A 19,091-nucleotide genomic window follows, 5' to 3' on the forward strand; every position below is an offset into this window, starting at 1 on the left:
GCAGTTGTGCTCCTGGGTAAAGCAGGATACTGAGGAGACAGATGGGCAGTTGTGTCACTGGGTAAAGCAGGATACTGAGGAGACAGACAGTTGTGCTCCTGGGTAAAGCAGGATACTGAGGAGACAGATGGGCAGTTGTGTCACTGGGTAAAGCAGGATACTGAGGAGACAGATGGGCAGTTGTGCTCCTGGGTAAAGCAGGATACTGAGGAGACAGATGGGCAGTTGTGCTCCTGGGTAAAGCAGGATACTGAGGAGACAGACAGTTGTGCTCCTGGGTAAAGCAGGATACTGAGGAGACAGATGGGCAGTTGTGTCACTGGGTAAAGCAGGATACTGAGGAGACAGACAGTTGTGCTCCTGGGTAAAGCAGGATACTGAGGAGACAGATGGGCAGTTGTGCTCCTGGGTAAAGCAGGATACTGAGGAGACAGATGGGCAGTTGTGCTCCTGGGTAAAGCAGGATACTGAGGAGACAGATGGGCAGTTGTGCTCCTGGGTAAAGCAGGATACTGAGGAGACAGATGGGCAGTTGTGTCACTGGGTAAAGCAGGATACTGAGGAGGCAGATGGGCAGTTGTGCTCCTGAGTAAAGCAGGATACTGAGGAGACAGATGGGCAGTTGTGCTCCTGGGTAAAGCAGGATACTGAGGAGGCAGATGGGCAGTTGTGCTCCTGGGTAAAGCAGGATACTGAGGAGACAGATGGGCAGTTGTGTCACTGGGTAAAGCAGGATACTGAGGAGACAGATGGGCAGTTGTGCTCCTGGGTAAAGCAGGATACTGAGGAGGCAGATGGGCAGTTGTGCTCCTGGGTAAAGCAGGATACTGAGGAGACAGATGGGCAGTTGTGTCACTGGGTAAAGCAGGATACTGAGGACACAGACAGTTGTGCTCCTGGGTAAAGCAGGATACTGAGGAGGCAGATGGGCAGTTGTGCTCCTGGGTAAAGCAGGATACTGAGGAGGCAGATGGGCAGTTGTGTCACTGGGTAAAGCAGGATACTGAGGAGACAGATGGGCAGTTGTGCTCCTGGGTAAAGCAGGATACTGAGGAGACAGATGGGCAGTTGTGCTCCTGGGTAAAGCAGGATACTGAGGAGACAGATGGGCAGTTGTGTCACTGGGTAAAGCAGGATACTGAGGAGACAGACAGTTGTGTCACTGGGTAAAGCAGGATACTGAGGAGGCAGATGGGCAGTTGTGCTCCTGGGTAAAGCAGGATACTGAGGAGACAGATGGGCAGTTGTGCTCCTGGGTAAAGCAGGATACTGAGGAGACAGATGGGCAGTTGTGCTCCTGGGTAAAGCAGGATACTGAGGAGGCAGATGGGCAGTTGTGCTCCTGGGTAAAGCAGGATACTGAGGAGACAGATGGGCAGTTGTGTCACTGGGTAAAGCAGGATACTGAGGAGACAGACAGTTGTGTCACTGGGTAAAGCAGGATACTGAGGAGACAGATGGGCAGTTGTGTCACTGGGTAAAGCAGGATACTGAGGAGACAGACAGTTGTGCTCCTGGGTAAAGCAGGATACTGAGGAGACAGATGGGCAGTTGTGTCACTGGGTAAAGCAGGATACTGAGGAGGCAGATGGGCAGTTGTGCTCCTGAGTAAAGCAGGATACTGAGGAGACAGATGGGCAGTTGTGTCACTGGGTAAAGCAGGATACTGAGGAGACAGATGGGCAGTTGTGCTCCTGAGTAAAGCAGGATACTGAGGAGGCAGATGGGCAGTTGTGCTCCTGGGTAAAGCAGGATACTGAGGAGGCAGATGGGCAGTTGTGTCACTGGGTAAAGCAGGATACTGAGGACACAGACAGTTGTGCTCCTGGGTAAAGCAGGATACTGAGGACACAGACAGTTGTGCTCCTGGGTAAAGCAGGATACTGAGGAGACAGATCAGGTTTCCAGCACCACGCCAGCATCTTTAGCACATGAGGTTGTGCACTGATGCCAGGAAGTTGCTAACTGAATTTCTGCTTAGACATGGGGCACTGCTAAAATATTCATGCGTTTTTCTCCTGTAGACGACAGGTTGCTTGCATGCATGTGCATTAAATGACAGCAAATGGATCAGTGAGTCACCAGCCTCGCACAAAGATCTATAAATTGTGTGTGTGTGTGTGTGCATGCGTGTGTGAGAGAGAGAGTGTGTGTGTGTGTGCGTGTGTGCATGTGTGTGTGATTCTACTGATGCTGAAATTAAATGAGTGTATTCACAGTTATTGTGAGAAATTGTGTACATGTCTGGGGAGTTGTACTAAAGGCAATGCCTACATATTACAAAACTGAATACTGATCAAATGCGTGCCGCTATTTTAATGCTATAAGTGTATTGTGCTATTACACCTGACAATCTCAAGTCATACCAGACCTGGGTCAAATACATATTTAAAGTATTTTAATTACTTTTAAATACTTATGTAGAAATTATTTTAAATCCAGCATTTACAAATATTGAGTATTTAAAGTGAAAAATGTATTTGAAAATTCATTTAAGGAGCATTTGCATGTATTTGCAATAACTTTCAAATAAGTCTTAAAGAAACATTTAAAATACTGAATTTTCAAATACAAAGTGTTTTATTTAATGGAATTATTTGAAAATACTTTCACAACATAAGGCCAGTGGTGCAACTTGTGCAATTGCACCAAGCTTTTGAAAGACATGAAAAGCACTGGATATGCGTGAACCTATCAGCTGAGCATTTAGTCTAATTAGAGGACAGTATTTTGAGGAGAATGTGTCAGGTGACTGCTGATGGCCCCAGTCCAATTTCCCTTTTTGGGAAAGTATTTGGTTTTCCATGAGAATAATTAAAATAAATCAAAGTATTTAATGTGTAAATGTATTTAAAAATACTTCAAATATATACAGTATTTAACTGCATTTTCAAATAGAAATACAAATACATATTTGTATTTGACCCAGGTATGAGTCATACCATCAAAAAGTGATGTCATTCCCCAGTATGTGAAGGCATACCCTCAGTGTGATGTCATTCCCCAGTATGTGAAGGCATACCCTCAGTGTAATGTCATTCCCCAGTATATGAAGGCATACCCTCAGTGTAATGTCATTCCCCAGTATGTGATGGCATACCCTCAAAGAGGTTCCAGACCTACAGTATGCTCCCCTCAGGCAGTGTGTTTGCTAAGGTAGCCGTGTGCATGAACACCTGTTGCCATCCTATCATTATGCTAATGACATCCCAGAGCCACATTTTTTATTTAGCCTGGGGCAGGATAAGGGGAGGGGTTTATTTAATCTGGGGCAGGGTATAGGGGAGGGGTTTTATTTATTCTGGGGCAGGGTAAGGGGAGGGGTTTATTTATTCTGGGGCAGGGTATAGGGGAGGAGTTTAATTTATTCTGGGGCAGGGTATAGGGGAGGGGTTTTATTTATTCTGGGGCAGGGTATAGGGGAGGAGTTTATTTATTCTGGGGCAGGGTATAGGGGAGGGGTTTTATTTATTCTGGGGCAGGGTATAGGGGAGGGGTTTTATTTATTCTGGGGCAGGGTAAGGGGAGGGGTTTTATTTATTCTGGGGCAGGGTATAGGGGAGGGGTTTTATTTATTCTGGGGCAGGGTAAGGGGAGGGGTTTATTTATTCTGGGGCAGGGTATAGGGGAGGGGTTTTATTTATTCTGGGGCAGGGTAAGGGGAGGGGTTTTATTTATTCTGGGGCAGGGTATAGGGGAGGGGTTTTATTTATTCTGGGGCAGGGTAAGGGGAGGGGTTTTATTTATTCTGGGGCAGGGTAAGGGGAGGGGTTTATTTATTCTGGGGAAGGGTATAGGGGAGGGGTTTTATTTATTCTGGGGCAGGGTAAGGGGAGGGGTTTTATTTATTCTGGGGCAGGGTATAGGGGAGGGGTTTTATTTATTCTGGGGCAGGGTAAGGGGAGGGGTTTTATTTATTCTGGGGCAGGGTAAGGGGAGGGGTTTATTTATTCTGGGGCAGGGTAAGGGGAGGGGTTTATTTATTCTGGGGCAGGGTATAGGGGAGGGGTTTTATTTATTCTGGGGCAGGGTAAGGGGAGGGGTTTATTTATTCTGGGGCAGGGTATAGGGGAGGGGTTTTATTTATTCTGGGGCAGGGTAAGGGGGGGGGTTTTATTTATTCTGGGGCAGGGTATAGGGGAGGGGTTTTATTTATTCTGGGGCAGGGTAAGGGGAGGGGTTTTATTTATTCTGGGGCTGGGTAAGGGGAGGGGTTTATTTATTCTGGGGAAGGGTATAGGGGAGGGGTTTTATTTATTCTGGGGCAGGGTAAGGGGAGGGGTTTTATTTATTCTGGGGCAGGGTATAGGGGAGGGGTTTTATTTATTCTGGGGCAGGGTAAGGGGAGGGGTTTTATTTATTCTGGGGCAGGGTAAGGGGAGGGGTTTATTTATTCTGGGGCAGGGTAAGGGGAGGGGTTTATTTATTCTGGGGCAGGGTATAGGGGAGGGGTTTAATTTATTCTGGGGCAGGGTAAGGGGAGGGGTTTTATTTATTCTGGGGCAGGGTATAGGGGAGGAGTTTATTTATTCTGGGGCAGGGTAAGGGGAGGGGTTTTATTTATTCTGGGGCAGGGTAAGGGGAGGGGTTTTATTTATTCTGGGGCAGGGTATAGGGGAGGGGTTTTATTTATTCTGGGGCAGGATAAGGGGAGGGGTTTATTTAATCTGGGGCAGGGTATAGGGGAGGGGTTTTATTTATTCTGGGGCAGGGTAAGGGGAGGGGTTTTATTTAGCCTGGGGCAGGGTATAGGGGAGGGGTTTTATTTATTCTGGGGCATGGTATAGGGGAGGGGTTTTATTTATTCTGGGGCAGGGTATAGGGGAGGGGTTTTATTTATTCTGGGGCAGGGTAAGGGGAGGGGTTTTATTTATTCTGGGGCAGGGTATAGGGGAGGGGTTGAAATGTCAGGTTTCATGCTGTGATAATTTTATGTAAAAAATGTATAATTTATTATATTTGCATGTGCTATCTTTAATTTCACAGTGTTACTCCACTCTTTGTTTTGAGTTACACTGGGGTTAGGCACCACCGTCATTGAGCTTATCTTTGAATATTGTTTGCTGTGAACATTGTCCTGTTTCCACATTTAAATAAGAACAGTTAACTCACCTGTCCCCCCACGTCCACCCATGCCGCACCAGCCAACCCCCCGTCCTCCACTTCCCCAGTCTGGCCCCATGCCCTTGCCCAGCCCCCACCCAGCCCCCGCCCACACCTTGGAGGTGATATTCCTCCAGCACACAAAGACAAACAATGGCCCTGACCTTGTCTGGGTGTTGCCATGGAGACAAAGCCTTCCCATAAACCATCCCTCTGTGTATGAACACAGCCACACACACACACAGACACAGCGCTTTTAACAGTAACACACACACACACACACACACCCAAACATAGTGCTTTATAAAGCCACAGACACATGCACTCATACACACACACACACACACACACACAGTACTATAAACAGCCACACACACACACACACACACAGTGCTTTTAACAGTAACACACACACACACACACACACACGCACACAAACATAGGGCTTTTTAAAGCCACACACACATGCACACATTTCTTATTGGTCAGTACCAATGAGAAGAAAGCACAGGGAGAGTAAGGAGCACAGGGACAGTGAGTGAGGAGGGCACTCCCTGTGTGGAGGGCAGAGTGGGTGGGGTTACTGTGTGAAAAGCAGAGTAGGTGGGGTTACTGTGTGGAAAGCAGAGTGGGCGGGGTTACTGGGTGGAGGGCAGAGTGGGCGGGGTTGCTGTGTGGAGGGCATAGTGGGCGGGGTTACTGGGTGGAGGGCAGAGTGGGCGGGGTTACTGTGTGGAGGGCAGAGTGGGCGGGGTTACTGTGTGGAAAGCAGAGTGGGCGGGGTTACTGTGTGGAGGGCATAGTGGGCGGGGTTACTGGGTGGAGGGCAGAGTGGGCGGGGTTACTGTGTGGAAAGCAGAGTGGGCGGGGTTACTGTGTGGAGGGCAGAGTGGGCGGGGTTACTGTGTGGAGGGCAGAGTGGGCGGGGTTACTGGGTGGAGGGCAGAGTGGGCGGGGTTACTGTGTGGAGGGCATAGTGGGCGGGGTTACTGTGTGGAAAGCAGAGTGGGCGGGGTTACTGTGTGGAGGGCAGAGTGGGCGGGGTTACTGTGTGGAGGGCAGAGTGGGCGGGGTCACTGTGTGGAACACAGAGTGGGTGGGGTTACTGTGTGGAGGGCAGAGTGGGCGGGGTCACTGTGTGGAGGGCATAGTGGGCGGGGTTACTGTGTGGAAAGCAGAGTGGGCGGGGTTACTGTGTGGAGGGCAGAGTGGGCGGGGTTACTGAGTGAAAAGCAGAGTGGGTGGGGTTACTGTGTGGAGGGCAGAGTGGGTGGGGTTACTGTGTGGAAAGCAGAGTGGGCGGGGTTACTGGGTGGAGGGCATAGTGGGCGGGGTTACTGGGTGAAAAGCAGAGTGGGCGGGGTTACTGTGTGAAAAGCAGAGTGGGTGGGGTTACTGTGTGGAGGGCAGAGTGGGCGGGGTCACTGTGTGGAGGGCATAGTGGGCGGGGTTACTGTGTGGAAAGCAGAGTGGGCGGGGTTACTGTGTGGAGGGCAGAGTGGGCGGGGTTACTGAGTGAAAAGCAGAGTGGGTGGGGTTACTGTGTGGAGGGCAGAGTGGGTGGGGTTACTGTGTGGAAAGCAGAGTGGGCGGGGTTACTGGGTGGAGGGCATAGTGGGCGGGGTTACTGGGTGAAAAGCAGAGTGGGCGGGGTTACTGTGTGAAGGGCAGAGTGGGCGGGGTTACAGTGTGGAAAGCAGAGTGGGCGGGGTTACTGTGTGTAAAGCAGAGTGGGCAGGGTTACTGTGTGTAAAGCAGAGTGGGCGGGGTTACAGTGTGGAACACAGAGTGGGCGGGGTTACTGGGTGAAAAGCAGAGTGGGCGGGGTTACTGGGTGAAAAGCAGAGTGGGCGGGGTTACTGTGTGAAAAGCAGAGTGGGCAGGGTCACTGTGTGTAAAGCAGAGTGGGCGGGGTTACGGTGTGAAAAGCAGAGTAGGTGGGGTTGCTGTGTGTAAAGCAGAGTGGGCGGGGTTACGGTGTGGAAAGCAGAGTGGGCGGGGTTACTGTGTGTAAAGCAGAGTGGGCGGGGTTACTGTGTGGAGGGCAGAGTGGGCGGGGTTACTGGGTGAAAAGCAGAGTGGGCGGGGTTACTGTGTGAAAAGCAGAGTGGGCGGGGTTACTGTGTGGAGGGCAGAGTGGGCGGGGTTACTGTGTGAAAAGCAGAGTGGGCGGGGTTACTGGGTGAAAAGCAGAGTGGGCGGGGTTACTGGGTGAAAAGCAGAGTGGGCGGGGTTACTGTGTGAAAAGCAGAGTGGGCGGGGTTACTGTGTGGAGGGCATAGTGGGCGGGGTTACTGTGTGGAGGGCAGAGTGGGCGGGGTTACTGTGTGAAAAGCAGAGTGTGGGTCATATTCATCACACCAAGGAGACACTGCAGATCACAGGAATAGATCACAACACACCTGACTCTGCTCCCATAAAAACTCCCATGGGCCTTTCAATTACCAAACCATTAGCAAACCCATTTACCGCTGGAGCCGCTGGTGAGACTGCAGCCCAGTCCCAGCAGCCCCACCCAGGGAGGAAGCAGCTGGGATGCTGTGAGTCACATGATGCGTGCCGACCAACCCCATAGGCTGAGAGAGGATCCGCCAGTCAGCCAGACAGAGCACTGCAGGCAGGAGCTAATCCCTGCTCCATATGGCCCTTCCTCCAGCACAAACAGCTGCTCAGACTGGCTCTGCATGGGTGTGGCCCAGGCGGACCTCCAGCACTGCAACTGAGCAGAAACCCTGTCTGCAAATCTCCCTCCAACCAGAACAGCCCCACCCTCCAGAACAACCCCACCCCAGAACAGCCCCACCCTCCAGAACAACCCCACCCCAGAACAGCCCCACCCTCCAGAACACCCCCGTCCTCCAGAACAGCCCCACCCTCCAGAACAACCCCACCCCAGAACAGCCCCACCCTCCAGAACACCCCCGTCCTCCAGAACAGCCCCATCCCCCCCACAGCAAAGCCTCGCCCCCCGAGAGCCCCCCCACCCCACCAGAACAGCCCCGCCCCCCCCACAAAGCAGCCCCGCCCCAGAACACTCCCTTCCCTCTGCCCGGAACACTGAATACTCCCTAGCCCACTCCACTCCGCACACACACACACACACACACACGCACACACGCGCGCACGCACGCGCACGCACGCGCACGCACGCACGCACGCACACGCACACGCACACACACGCACGCGCACGCACACGCGCACGCACACACACACACGCACACACACACACACACGCACACGCACACACACACACACACACGCGCACGCACATGCACACGCACACACACACACGCACACACACACACACACGCACACGCGCACACACACACACGTGCACACACACACCCACACACACACGCGCACACACACACACACGCACACACGCACGCACACACACACGCACACACGCGCGCACGCACGCGCACGCACGCGCACGCACGCACGCACGCACACGCACACGCACACACACGCACGCGCACGCACACGCGCACGCACACACACACACGCACACACACACACACACGCACACGCACACACACACACACACACGCGCACGCACATGCACACGCACACACACACACGCACACACACACACACACGCACACGCGCACACACACACACGTGCACACACACACCCACACACACACGCGCACACACACACACACGCACACACGCACGCACACACACACACGCGCACACGCACACACACACACACCCATACACACACACACACACACGCACACACACACACACACACACTCTCTCACACACACACACACACACACACACACAGGAACCCTCATCCCACAGGGCAGGGTGAGGGTTAGGGTGAGAAGGTGAGGATTAGGGAGAGGGTGAGGGTGAGGGTGGGCAGGGTTAGGGTGAGGACCTGAGGGTGGGCAGGGTGAGGGTTAGGGTGAGGGTGAGGAGGAGAGGGTGGGCAGGGTTAGGGAGAGGGTGAGGGTGGGCCGGGTGAGGGTGAGGGTGGGCAGGGTCAGGGTTAGGGTGAGGGTGGGCAGGGTTAGGGAGAGGGTGAGGGTGAGGAGGTGAGGGTGGGCTGGGTGAAGCTGAGGAGGTGAGGGTGGGCAGGGTCGGGGTTAGGGTGAGGGTGGGCAAGGTGAGGGTGAGGGTGAGGGTTAGGGTGAGCAGGGTGAAGGTGAGGAGATGAGGGTGGGCAGGGTGAGGGTTAGGGTGAGGGTGAGGAGGTGAGGGTGGGCAGGGTGAGGAGGTGAGGATAAAGGTGCGGAGGAGAGGGTTGGCAAGGTGAGGTGAGGGTGAGGAGGAGACGGTGGGCAGGGTGAGTAGGTGAGGGTGGGCAGGGTGAGGGTGAGGAGGAGAGGATGAGCAGGGTGAGGGTGAGGAGGTGAGGGTTGGCAGGGTGCGGGTGAGGGTGAGGTTGAGGAGGAGAGGGTGGGCAGGGTGAGGGTGAGGAGGTGAGGGTGGGCAAGGTGAGAGTTTGGGTATTGGTGAGGGTGGGCAGGGTGAGGGTGAGGGTAAGGTTGAGGAGGAGAGGGTAAGCAGGGTGAGGGTGAGGAGGTGAGGGTGGGCAGGGTGAGAGTTTGGGTAATGGTGAGGGTGGGCAGGGTGAGGGTGAGGAGGTGAGGGTGAGGGGGAGGGTGAGGGTGGGCAGGGTGAGGGTGAGGTTGAGGAGGAGAGGATGAGCAGAGTGAGAGTGAGGAGGTGAGGGTAGGCAGGGTGCGGGTGAGGGTGGGCAGGGTGAGGGTGAGGGTGAGGTTGAGGAGGAGAGGGTGGGCAGGGTGAGAGTTTGGGTAATGGTGAGGGTGGGCAGGGTGAGGGTGAGGAGGAAAAGGGGGGCAGGGTGAGGGTGAGGAGGTGAGAGTGAGCAGGGTGAGGGTGAGGGGGAGGGTGAGGGTGGGCAGGGTGAGAGTGAGGAGGTAAGGGTTGGCAGGGTGCGGGTGAGGGTGGGCAGAGTGAGGGTGAGGGTAAGGTTGAGGAGGAGAGGGTGGGCAGGGTGAGGGTGAGGAGGTGAGGGTGGGCAGGGTGAGGGTGAGGAGGAGAGGGTGGGCAGGGTGAGAGTTTGGGTATTGTTGAGGGGGGGCAGGGTGAGGGTGAGGAGGTGAGGGTGGGCAGGGTGAGAGTTTGGGTAATGGTGAGGGTGGGTAGGGTGAGGGTGAGAATGAGGGGGTGGGTAAGGGTTAGGGTGTGGGTGAGAGTGAGGGTGAGGGTGGACAGTTGTGCAGGTGTGTAAGTGTGCAGGTGCCTTACCTGCTCGTCCACTCGATGAGCCACGATAGTCGCAGCCTCCTCACGCTCAGCCTCGCTCAGCGGGCGGATTCGCAACGCTACCTGGAGACCAGGTAACACATTAACATTCACTTTACATACTGACTGCAACACAGTCCATTTAGAGCCTTACTGACTGCAACACAGTCCACTTAGAGCCTTACTGACTGCAACACAGTCCACTTAGAGCCTTACTGACTGCAACACAGTCCACTTAGAGCCTTACTGACTGCAACACAGTCCACTTAGAGCCTTACTGACTGACTGCAACACAGTCCACTTAGAGCCTTACTGACTGCAACACAGTCCACTTAGAGCCTTACTGACTGCAACACAGTCCACTTAGAGCCTTACTGACTGCAACACAGTCCACGTGGAGCCTTACTGACTGAAACACAGTCCACTTAGAGCCTTACTGACTGCAACACAGTCCACTTAGAGCCTTACTGGCTGAAACAGTCCATTTAGAGCCTTACTGACTGAAACAGTCCATTTAGAGCCTTACTGGCTGAAACAGTCCATTTAGAACCTTACTGACTGAAAAAGTCCATTTAGAGCCTTACTGACTGAAACACAGTCCACTTAGAGCCTTACTGGCTGAAACACAGTCCACTTAGAGCCTTACTGGCTGAAACACAGTCCACTTAGAGCCTTACTGGCTGAAACACAGTCCACTTAGAGCCTTACTGACTGCAACACAGTCCATTTAGAGCCTTACTGGCTGATTGCAACACAGTCCACTTAGAGCCTTACTGGCTGAAACACAGTCCACTTAGAGCCTTACTGGCTGAAACACAGTCCACTCAGAGCCTTACTGACTGCAACACAGTCCACTTAGAGCCTTACTGGCTGAAACACAGTCCACTTAGAGCCTTACTGGCTGAAACACAGTCCATTTAGAGCCTTACTGGCTGATTGCAACACAGTCCACTTAGAGCCTTACTGGCTGAAACACAGTCTACTTAGAGCCTTACTGGCTGAAACACAGTCCACTTAGAGCCTTACTGACTGCAACACAGTCCACTTAGAGCCTTACTGACTGACTGCAACACAGTCCACTTAGAGCCTTACTGACTGCAACTCAGTCCACTTAGAGCCTTACTGACTGCAACACAGTCCACGTAGAGCCTTATTGACTGAAACACAGTCCACTTAGAGCCTTACTGACTGCAACACAGTCCACTTAGAGCCTTACTGACTGAAAAAGTCAATTTAGAGTCTTACTGGCTGAAACAGTCCATTTAGAGTCTTACTGACTGAAACAGTCCATTTAGAGCCTTACTGGCTGAAACAGTCCATTTAGAGCCTCACTGACTGAAAAAGTCCATTTAGAGCCTTACTGGCTGAAACACAGTCCATTTAGAGCCTTACTGACTGAAACACAGTCCATTTAGAGCCTTACTGACTGACTGAAACACAGTCCATCTAGAGCCTTACTCACTGAAACACAGTCCATTTAGAGCCTTACTGACTGAAACACAGTCCATTTAGAGCCTTACTGACTGAAACACAGTCCACTTAGAGCCTTACTGACTGAAACACAGTCCACTTAGAGCCTTACTGACTGAAACACAGTCTATTTAGAGCCTTACTGACTGAAACACAGTCCATTTAGAGCCTTACTGACTGAAACACAGTCCATTTAGAGCCTTACTGGCTGAAACACAGTCCATTTAGAGCCTTACTGACTGAAACACAGTCCATTTAGAGCCTTACTGACTGACTGAAACACAGTCCATCTAGAGCCCTACTCACTGAAACACAGTCCATTTAGAGCCTTACTGACTGAAACACAGTCCATTTAGAGCCTTACTGACTGAAACACAGTCCATTTAGAGCCTTACTAACTGAAACACAGTCCACTTAGAGCCTTACTGACTGAAACACAGTCCACTTAGAGCCTTACTGACTGAAACACAGTCCATTTAGAGCCTTACTGACTGAAACACAGTCCATTTAGAGCCTTACTGACTGAAACACAGTCCATTTAGAGCCTTACTGACTGAAACACAGTCCATTTAGAGCCTTACTGGCTGAAACACAGTCCATTTAGAGCCTTACTGACTGAAACACAGTCCATTTAGAGCCTTACTGACTGAAACACAGTCCATTTAGACCCTTACTGACTGAAACACAGTCCATTTAGAGCCTTACTGACTGAAACACAGTCCATTTAGAGCCTTACTGGCTGAAACACAGTCCATTTAGAGCCTTACTGACTGAAACACAGTCCATTTAGACCCTTACTAACTGAAACACAGTCCATTTAGAGCCTTACTGGCTGAAACACAGTCCATTTAGAGCCTTACTGACTGAAACACAGTCCATTTAGAGCCTTACTGGCTGAAACACAGTCCATTTAGAGCCTTACTGGCTGAAACACAGTCCATTTAGAGCCTTACTGACTGACTGAAACACAGTCCATTTAGAGCCTTACTGACTGAAACACAGTCCATTTAGAGCCTTACTGACTGACTGAAACACAGTCCATTTAGAGCCTTACTGACTGAAACACAGTCCATTTAGAGCCTTACTTACTGAAACACAGTCCATTTAGAGCCTTACTGACTGAAACACAGTCCATTTAGAGCCTTACTAACTGAAACACAGTCCATTTAGAGCCTTACTGGCTGAAACACAGTCCATTTAGAGCCTTACTAACTGAAACACAGTCCATTTAGAGCCTTACTAACTGAAACACAGTCCATTTAGACCCTTACTAACTGAAACACAGTCCATTTAGAGCCTTACTGGCTGAAACACAGTCCATTTAGACCCTTACTGGCTGAAACACAGTCCATTTAGACCCTTACTAACTGAAACACAGTCCATTTAGAGCCTTACTGGCTGAAACACAGTCCATTTAGACCCTTACTAACTGAAACACAGTCAATTTAGAGCCTTACTGGCTGAAACACAGTCCATTTAGAGCCTTACTAACTGAAACACAGTCCATTTAGACCCTTACTGACTGACTGAAACACAGTCCATTTAGACCCTTACTGACTGACTGAAACACAGTCCGTTTAGACCCTTACTGACGGAATGAAACACAGTCCATTTAGACCCTTACTAACTGACTGAAACACAGTCCATTTAGAGCCTTACTGACTGACTGAAACACAGTCCATTTAGAGTCTTACTGACTGACTGAAACACAGTCAATTTACACCCTTACTAGCTGAAATATGGTTCATTCAAACGGTTCATCCCTCTCATAGATCCCTACTGACTCAATAATTTTAGCTTTTGAAATTAGGGGCAATGAATCAGCATCAAACAAAAGACATTAAAACACACATTATTTTAAAATTCATATTTCTCACTAATGAAATAACCTACCACTCACATCACTTTAAAGGAGTGGACAATAGAACAAATGTCAAACAGCAGATCAATGCATGTACAACTGTGTAAAGTAGATACACACTAGTACAGGGGTGGCTAAGCAGACCATATCTGTGGCTGCGTTTGGAGCCAACTGTAACTCTTAATTATTTAACTGGCCCAGGGGTGAACATGATCTGACATTTCAGCTACATGTGTGCATAAATGCATGGGTGGCAGCTGCAGGCCGCTCCTGTGACCCAGCACCCCAGGACAAACACTTTACTGTGACCCAGCACCCCAGGACAAACACTTTACTATGACCCAGCATCCAGCAGTGAAATTGAGCAGGACGGTGGTTTTCTACAGCATCGAAGGGACACAGAGACACTGTGAGCACTGCCTGCACCCAGAACACAGAGGCTCTGTGAGCACTGCCTGCACCAAGAACACAGAGGCTCTGTGAACACTGCCCTCACCCAGAACACAGAGGCTCTGTGAGCACTGCCTGCACCCAGAACACAGAGACACTGTGAGCACTGCCTGCACCAAGAACACAGAGACACTGTGAGCACTGCCTGCACCCAGAACACAGAGACACTGTGAGCACTGCCTGCACCCAGAACACAGAGACTCAGTGAGCACTGCCTGCACCCAGAACACAGAGACACTGTGAGCACTGCCTGCACCCAGAACACAGAGACACTGTGAGCACTGCCTGCACGCAGAACACAGAGACACTGTGAGCACTGCCTGCACCCAGAACACAGAGACACTGTGAGCACTGCCTGCACCCAGAACACAGAGACACTGTGAGCAATGCCTGCACCCAGAACACAGAGACTCAGTGAGCACTGCCTGCACCCAGAACACAGAGACACTGTGAGCACTGCCTGCACCCAGAACACAGAGACACTGTGAGAACTGCCTGCACCCAGAACACAGAGACACTGTGAGCACTGCCTGCACCCAGAACACAGAGACACTGTGAGCACTGCCTGCACCCAGAACACAGAGACACTGTGAGCACTGCCTGCACCCAGAACACAGAGACACTGTGAGCACTGCCTGCACCCAGAACACAGAGACACTGTGAGCACTGCCTGCACCCAGAACACAGAGACACTGTGAGCACTGCCTGCACCCAGAACACAGAGGCTCTGTGAGCACTGCCTGCACCCAGAACACAGAGACACTGTGAGCACTGCCTGCACCCAGAACACAGAGGCTCTGTGAGCAGCCAACCGGCTTAATGTGCAGGTTAGTGTTCAGGCCTGAACCAGCCGGCTGGTGTTAATGTGCAGGTTAGTGTTCAGGCCTGAGCCAGCCGCTGGTGTTAATGTGCAGGTTAGAGATCAGGCCTGAGCCAGCCGGCTGGTGTTAATGTGCAGGTTAGTGTTCAGGCCTGAGCCAGCCGGCTGATGTTAATGTGCATGCTAGTGTTCAGGCCTGAGCCAGCCGGCTGGTGTTAATGTGCACGTTAGTGTTCAGGCCTGAGCCAGCTGGCTGGTGTTAATGTGCAGGTTAGTGTTCAGGCCTGAGCCAGCCAGCTGGTGTTAATGTGCATGTTAGTATTCAGGCCTGAGCCAGCCGGCTGGTGTTAATGTGCATGTTAGTGTTCAGTTCTCAGCCAGCTGGCTGGTGTTAATGTGCAGGTTAGTGTTCAGGCCTGAGCCAGCCAGCTGGTGTTAATGTGCAGGTTAGTGTTCAGGCCTGAGCCAGCCGGCTGGTGTTAATGTGCATGTTAGTGTTCAGGCCTGAGCCAGCCGGCTGGTGTTAATGTGCATGTCAGTGTTCAGGCCTCAGCCAGCCGGCTGGTGTTAATGTGCAGGTTAGTGTTCAGGCCTCAGCCAGCCAGCTGGTGTTAATGTGCAGGTTAGTGTTCAGTGCCTCACACGGTGCTGCAGGTTACTGTCCCTTATAGTTGCTCTGGAAGGTCAGCAAGCAAAGTCCAGTATTAACTGGCTCCTGCTGCTGTCGCTATTCAGAAATTAGCTTTAACATCCAACAAAATACAGACAGGAAAACAGACTGGAAACACAGTTTGAATTATCACATTTGAGGTCAATGGACACAACAGCAGAGAATAATGCTTGTATTTTTGGTCATCAGATGTCACAATTTAAAGGAATACAACAAAACACAGAAAAATGTGAAAAAATGTTGATGACTATGTTCATTTACACTAATATCCATGACATTTCTACACTTCTACGATTTGAACTTATAACACTCAGATAACATCAGTATGTTGTCATTTCTGCGGCTTTGGCCGTCAATGTCTCAGAATTTTCATCTACAGGCTGTTTAGAGGTTTGTACAGGACGGCACAACTACAGCTGTCATATAATTAGCAAATGATCAAACTCGAGAGATTGATACATAATTTAGCTCCACTTACTGTAAGCTGATGGTCTTTAGATTCCCCCGTGTCTTTCATACCTTCTGCGACAGGTGCGCACTTGTCCAGGTTAAAAACAGAATTATCCAGCACTAAAACAGACAACCATCCGAAATCGAGTAGAAAAACTGCACTGGTCCAAATATAAAAGCTTTGAAATGTCGTCCGGAACACCTGTGTTGCCCGTCTAGGAGAGCACTTCCAACTTTCTCACTTCAGTAGCTTTCCTGCTATTAAAAAAAACAGCAACAACGAAAAGAACGCGTAGCACACTTTGAAATGTACTGCTAATGCTCGAAAACGAGCGCATCAATCGACATATTGGCGTTTAACCTAGTCATCAAATACATTAATGCTGCGGTGTAATTTCCATGACGGTTCGCTAGCAACGCTATCGCCTTCAGCCTATGGCAGGCAAACACGGCGCAGGTCTGGATGCAGATATGGGCGCGTGATAGCAGGTGCGTCCCTGGGGAGCCGTGGCCTCGCGCCGTGTTGTTTCCTGATCGCCTTAGAGACCCGCGCTGAACTGTACACAAAAGCATTCCTCGCGGGCTCGAATAGCCCCCGTCGCTGGAGCCTGATGCCTAGTCAACGCGTTTTTTCCCCCCTATTTCAGGTGACGCGCTGTGCCACCTGCTGGCGGCTAAGCGCGCGGACTGTATCACCCCTTTTACCTGTTATGAAGCCACTTTTATAATTAAGTCTTGGCCACTGGTTCCCAAACACGGTCCTGGGGCACACCTGCGTATGCTGTTTTTAGTTCCAATCACAATTGCAACCCCAGAATTTTAATAAGCCCTTAAGTAGGTGCTTTCATATTTAGAAAGATTCTTAAACCACATTGTCTGAAATAGCTATGCATGCCATGAAGAATAGAATTAATATGTTCATATTGTGCTTATTGTGCCTCTGCTCTTTCTCATTTATATCAATGACCTTGACAGGGACATAGAAAGTGAGGTGTAATCAATAGGTGATTGCAGCAGTGCCTTAGATAATCAATTTCCTGGGGTTCAATTGGTTTTCCCTGTGGCGGGCTGAGAGGAGAACGTTGAGCCGAACATGGCGGCACACATTGTCTTGGTTTGAAATAAAGCATTTATTACCAACACAGAAGTGACTGAGTGAATACATTTCAGAAAGTACATTAATAAAATTTGCAGATGATCCACAACTGGGAGGTCCAGCTAATAGTCTGGAATCTAGTAAAGTAATCCAAGAAGACTTAAACAAAATCCATAAGTAGGTGAAAACCTGGCAATTTAAATTCAACATAGCCAAATGTAAAGTTCTGCATGTGGGAAATAGAAACGTTAGGAAGATTACTTTATGGACAGAACAAAATTGGAATGTGCTCAGTATGAAAAAGACTTGGGAGTAATGGTTGATCAAAGACTTTCTGGTTCCGGGCACTGTGCTGTAGCAGTGAAAAAGGCCAACAGGATGCTGGGATATACAGACAAAAGTATTGAGTGTAAATCCAAGGAAGTTGTACTTATCTAATACAATACATTTGTTAGACCACACATGGAGTAGTGTGTGCATTTCTGGGGACCGTGCTACAAGAAAGATATAGAGGCTCTGGAAAAAGTTCAAAGAAGAGCAACAGATTGATTCCTGGTATGAAAAATAAAAGCTATAAGGAAAGACTTAAGATGCTTAACCTCTTCAAGCTTAGTAAAAGGAGACTTAGGGTTGATTTGATTGAGGCTTTTAAATTCATAAAAGGGATCAACAAAGTGAACTACAAGAGATTTTTAAGGTTGAGTTCTGTTAGAACAAGGGGGCATAAATGGAAATTAGCAAAAGGTAAATTTTGTTCAGACATTAGGAAGAAACATACACACACACAGATAGAACCAGGGCATACAAACCATTCACTCAAACACTCCTACCTACAGGCAAGTTAAAGTCTCCAATTAGCCTACCTGCATGTACTGTGGGAGGAAATCTGGGTACCCCGAGGAAACCCAAACAGATATTGGGGAGAACATGCAAACTCCACACAGCAAGGCCCCAAGCCGAGATTCGAACCCATGACCTTCTTGCTGTGAGGAGACAGTGCTCCCCACTGCACCACCGTGCAGCCCTCTGATAAGCTGTCCCACATGTAAAACAGATAAAGTTTACCTCTACATGTAGCATTGATAAGATGTTCCAAATGCAAAACAGATAGTGGTAAAACATTTATATAGGAAATGCTAGCTCACCTATGCAAGTAAATTATCTATAAACCAAACGGATAAGAAATCATGTCTCTCTTTTATATGTTACTATAACTTCAAAAAGCAAGGAAGTACACTCTATTTGAGCTGAAATGAGGTGCCACTTTTGACAAATAGATTGGAGCTAAGGGCTGAAATTCTGCTTTATAGTCTAATTTCTAAAACACCTGTCAACCTAAATCTTCACCCTTCTAGACGTGTAGCTTTGCTTCTATATTTGGGCTTGTGCTCACTGCGGGTTCTCAAATAGTGTAGTAAAATTCAAAACGGCATGTTAAGCATTAGCATATGTACGCCTGGCATGTTATTGCAATATTAACTACCTTTAATTCTGCAAAACTGCGTATTTCAGGGTGATGACAGTGAACTTGTGACAGTGTAATCGCTAGCGCCCCCAAGTGCCTCTCACCCGACACTGCAGACAGCACAGTGAACATAAATTTATCACAAAATCATCTTAGGGTAGCACTGTCACCTCACAGCAAGATGGTCCTGGGTCCGAATCTCGGGGCATTTCTGCGTGGTGTTTGCATGTTCTCCCCTTGTCTGCGTGAGTTTCCTCCAGGTACTCCGGTTTCCTCCTACAGTCCAAAGACATGCAGGTTAGCTTAATTGGAGACTCTAAATTGCCCATAGGTATGAGTGTGCGACTGAATGGCATGCGTGGCCTGCGATAGATTGGCGGCCTGTCCAGGGTGTATTCCTGCCTCTGGCCCAATGCATGCTGGGATGGGTTCCAGCTAAGCCCTGGCCAGGGTAAGCAGGTATAGGTAATGGATGGATGGATG

The 19,091-nt window shown here is 50.0% G+C and overlaps 1 protein-coding gene across 3 annotated transcripts in view; it reads right to left on the minus strand.

The window, feature by feature from the left end:
- The window catches only part of kif19 (kinesin family member 19), a 46,171-nt gene extending 27,321 nt beyond the window's left edge, over positions 1-18,850 (minus strand). For 2 of the 3 annotated variants that reach the window (XR_004763029.1, XM_035397801.1), the window contains exons 1-2: positions 16,076-16,653; positions 10,330-10,410 (exon numbers count right to left, since the gene is read on the minus strand). Coding sequence is in view for 2 of the 3 variants with exons in the window: in XM_035397801.1 (XP_035253692.1) it covers positions 10,330-10,410; positions 16,076-16,114 (120 nt within the window). In the remaining variant the exon portion in view is untranslated. Of the gene's footprint in view, positions 1-10,329; positions 10,411-16,075; positions 16,654-18,778 lie in introns of those variants that run through there. The other variant, XM_035397811.1, reaches the window with a different exon arrangement.
- Positions 18,851-19,091: the final 241 nt, after the last annotated feature.

The sequence above is a fragment of the Anguilla anguilla genome, chromosome 2 (genome assembly GCF_013347855.1).
Source record: "Anguilla anguilla isolate fAngAng1 chromosome 2, fAngAng1.pri, whole genome shotgun sequence".
Lineage (NCBI taxonomy): Eukaryota > Metazoa > Chordata > Actinopteri > Anguilliformes > Anguillidae > Anguilla > Anguilla anguilla.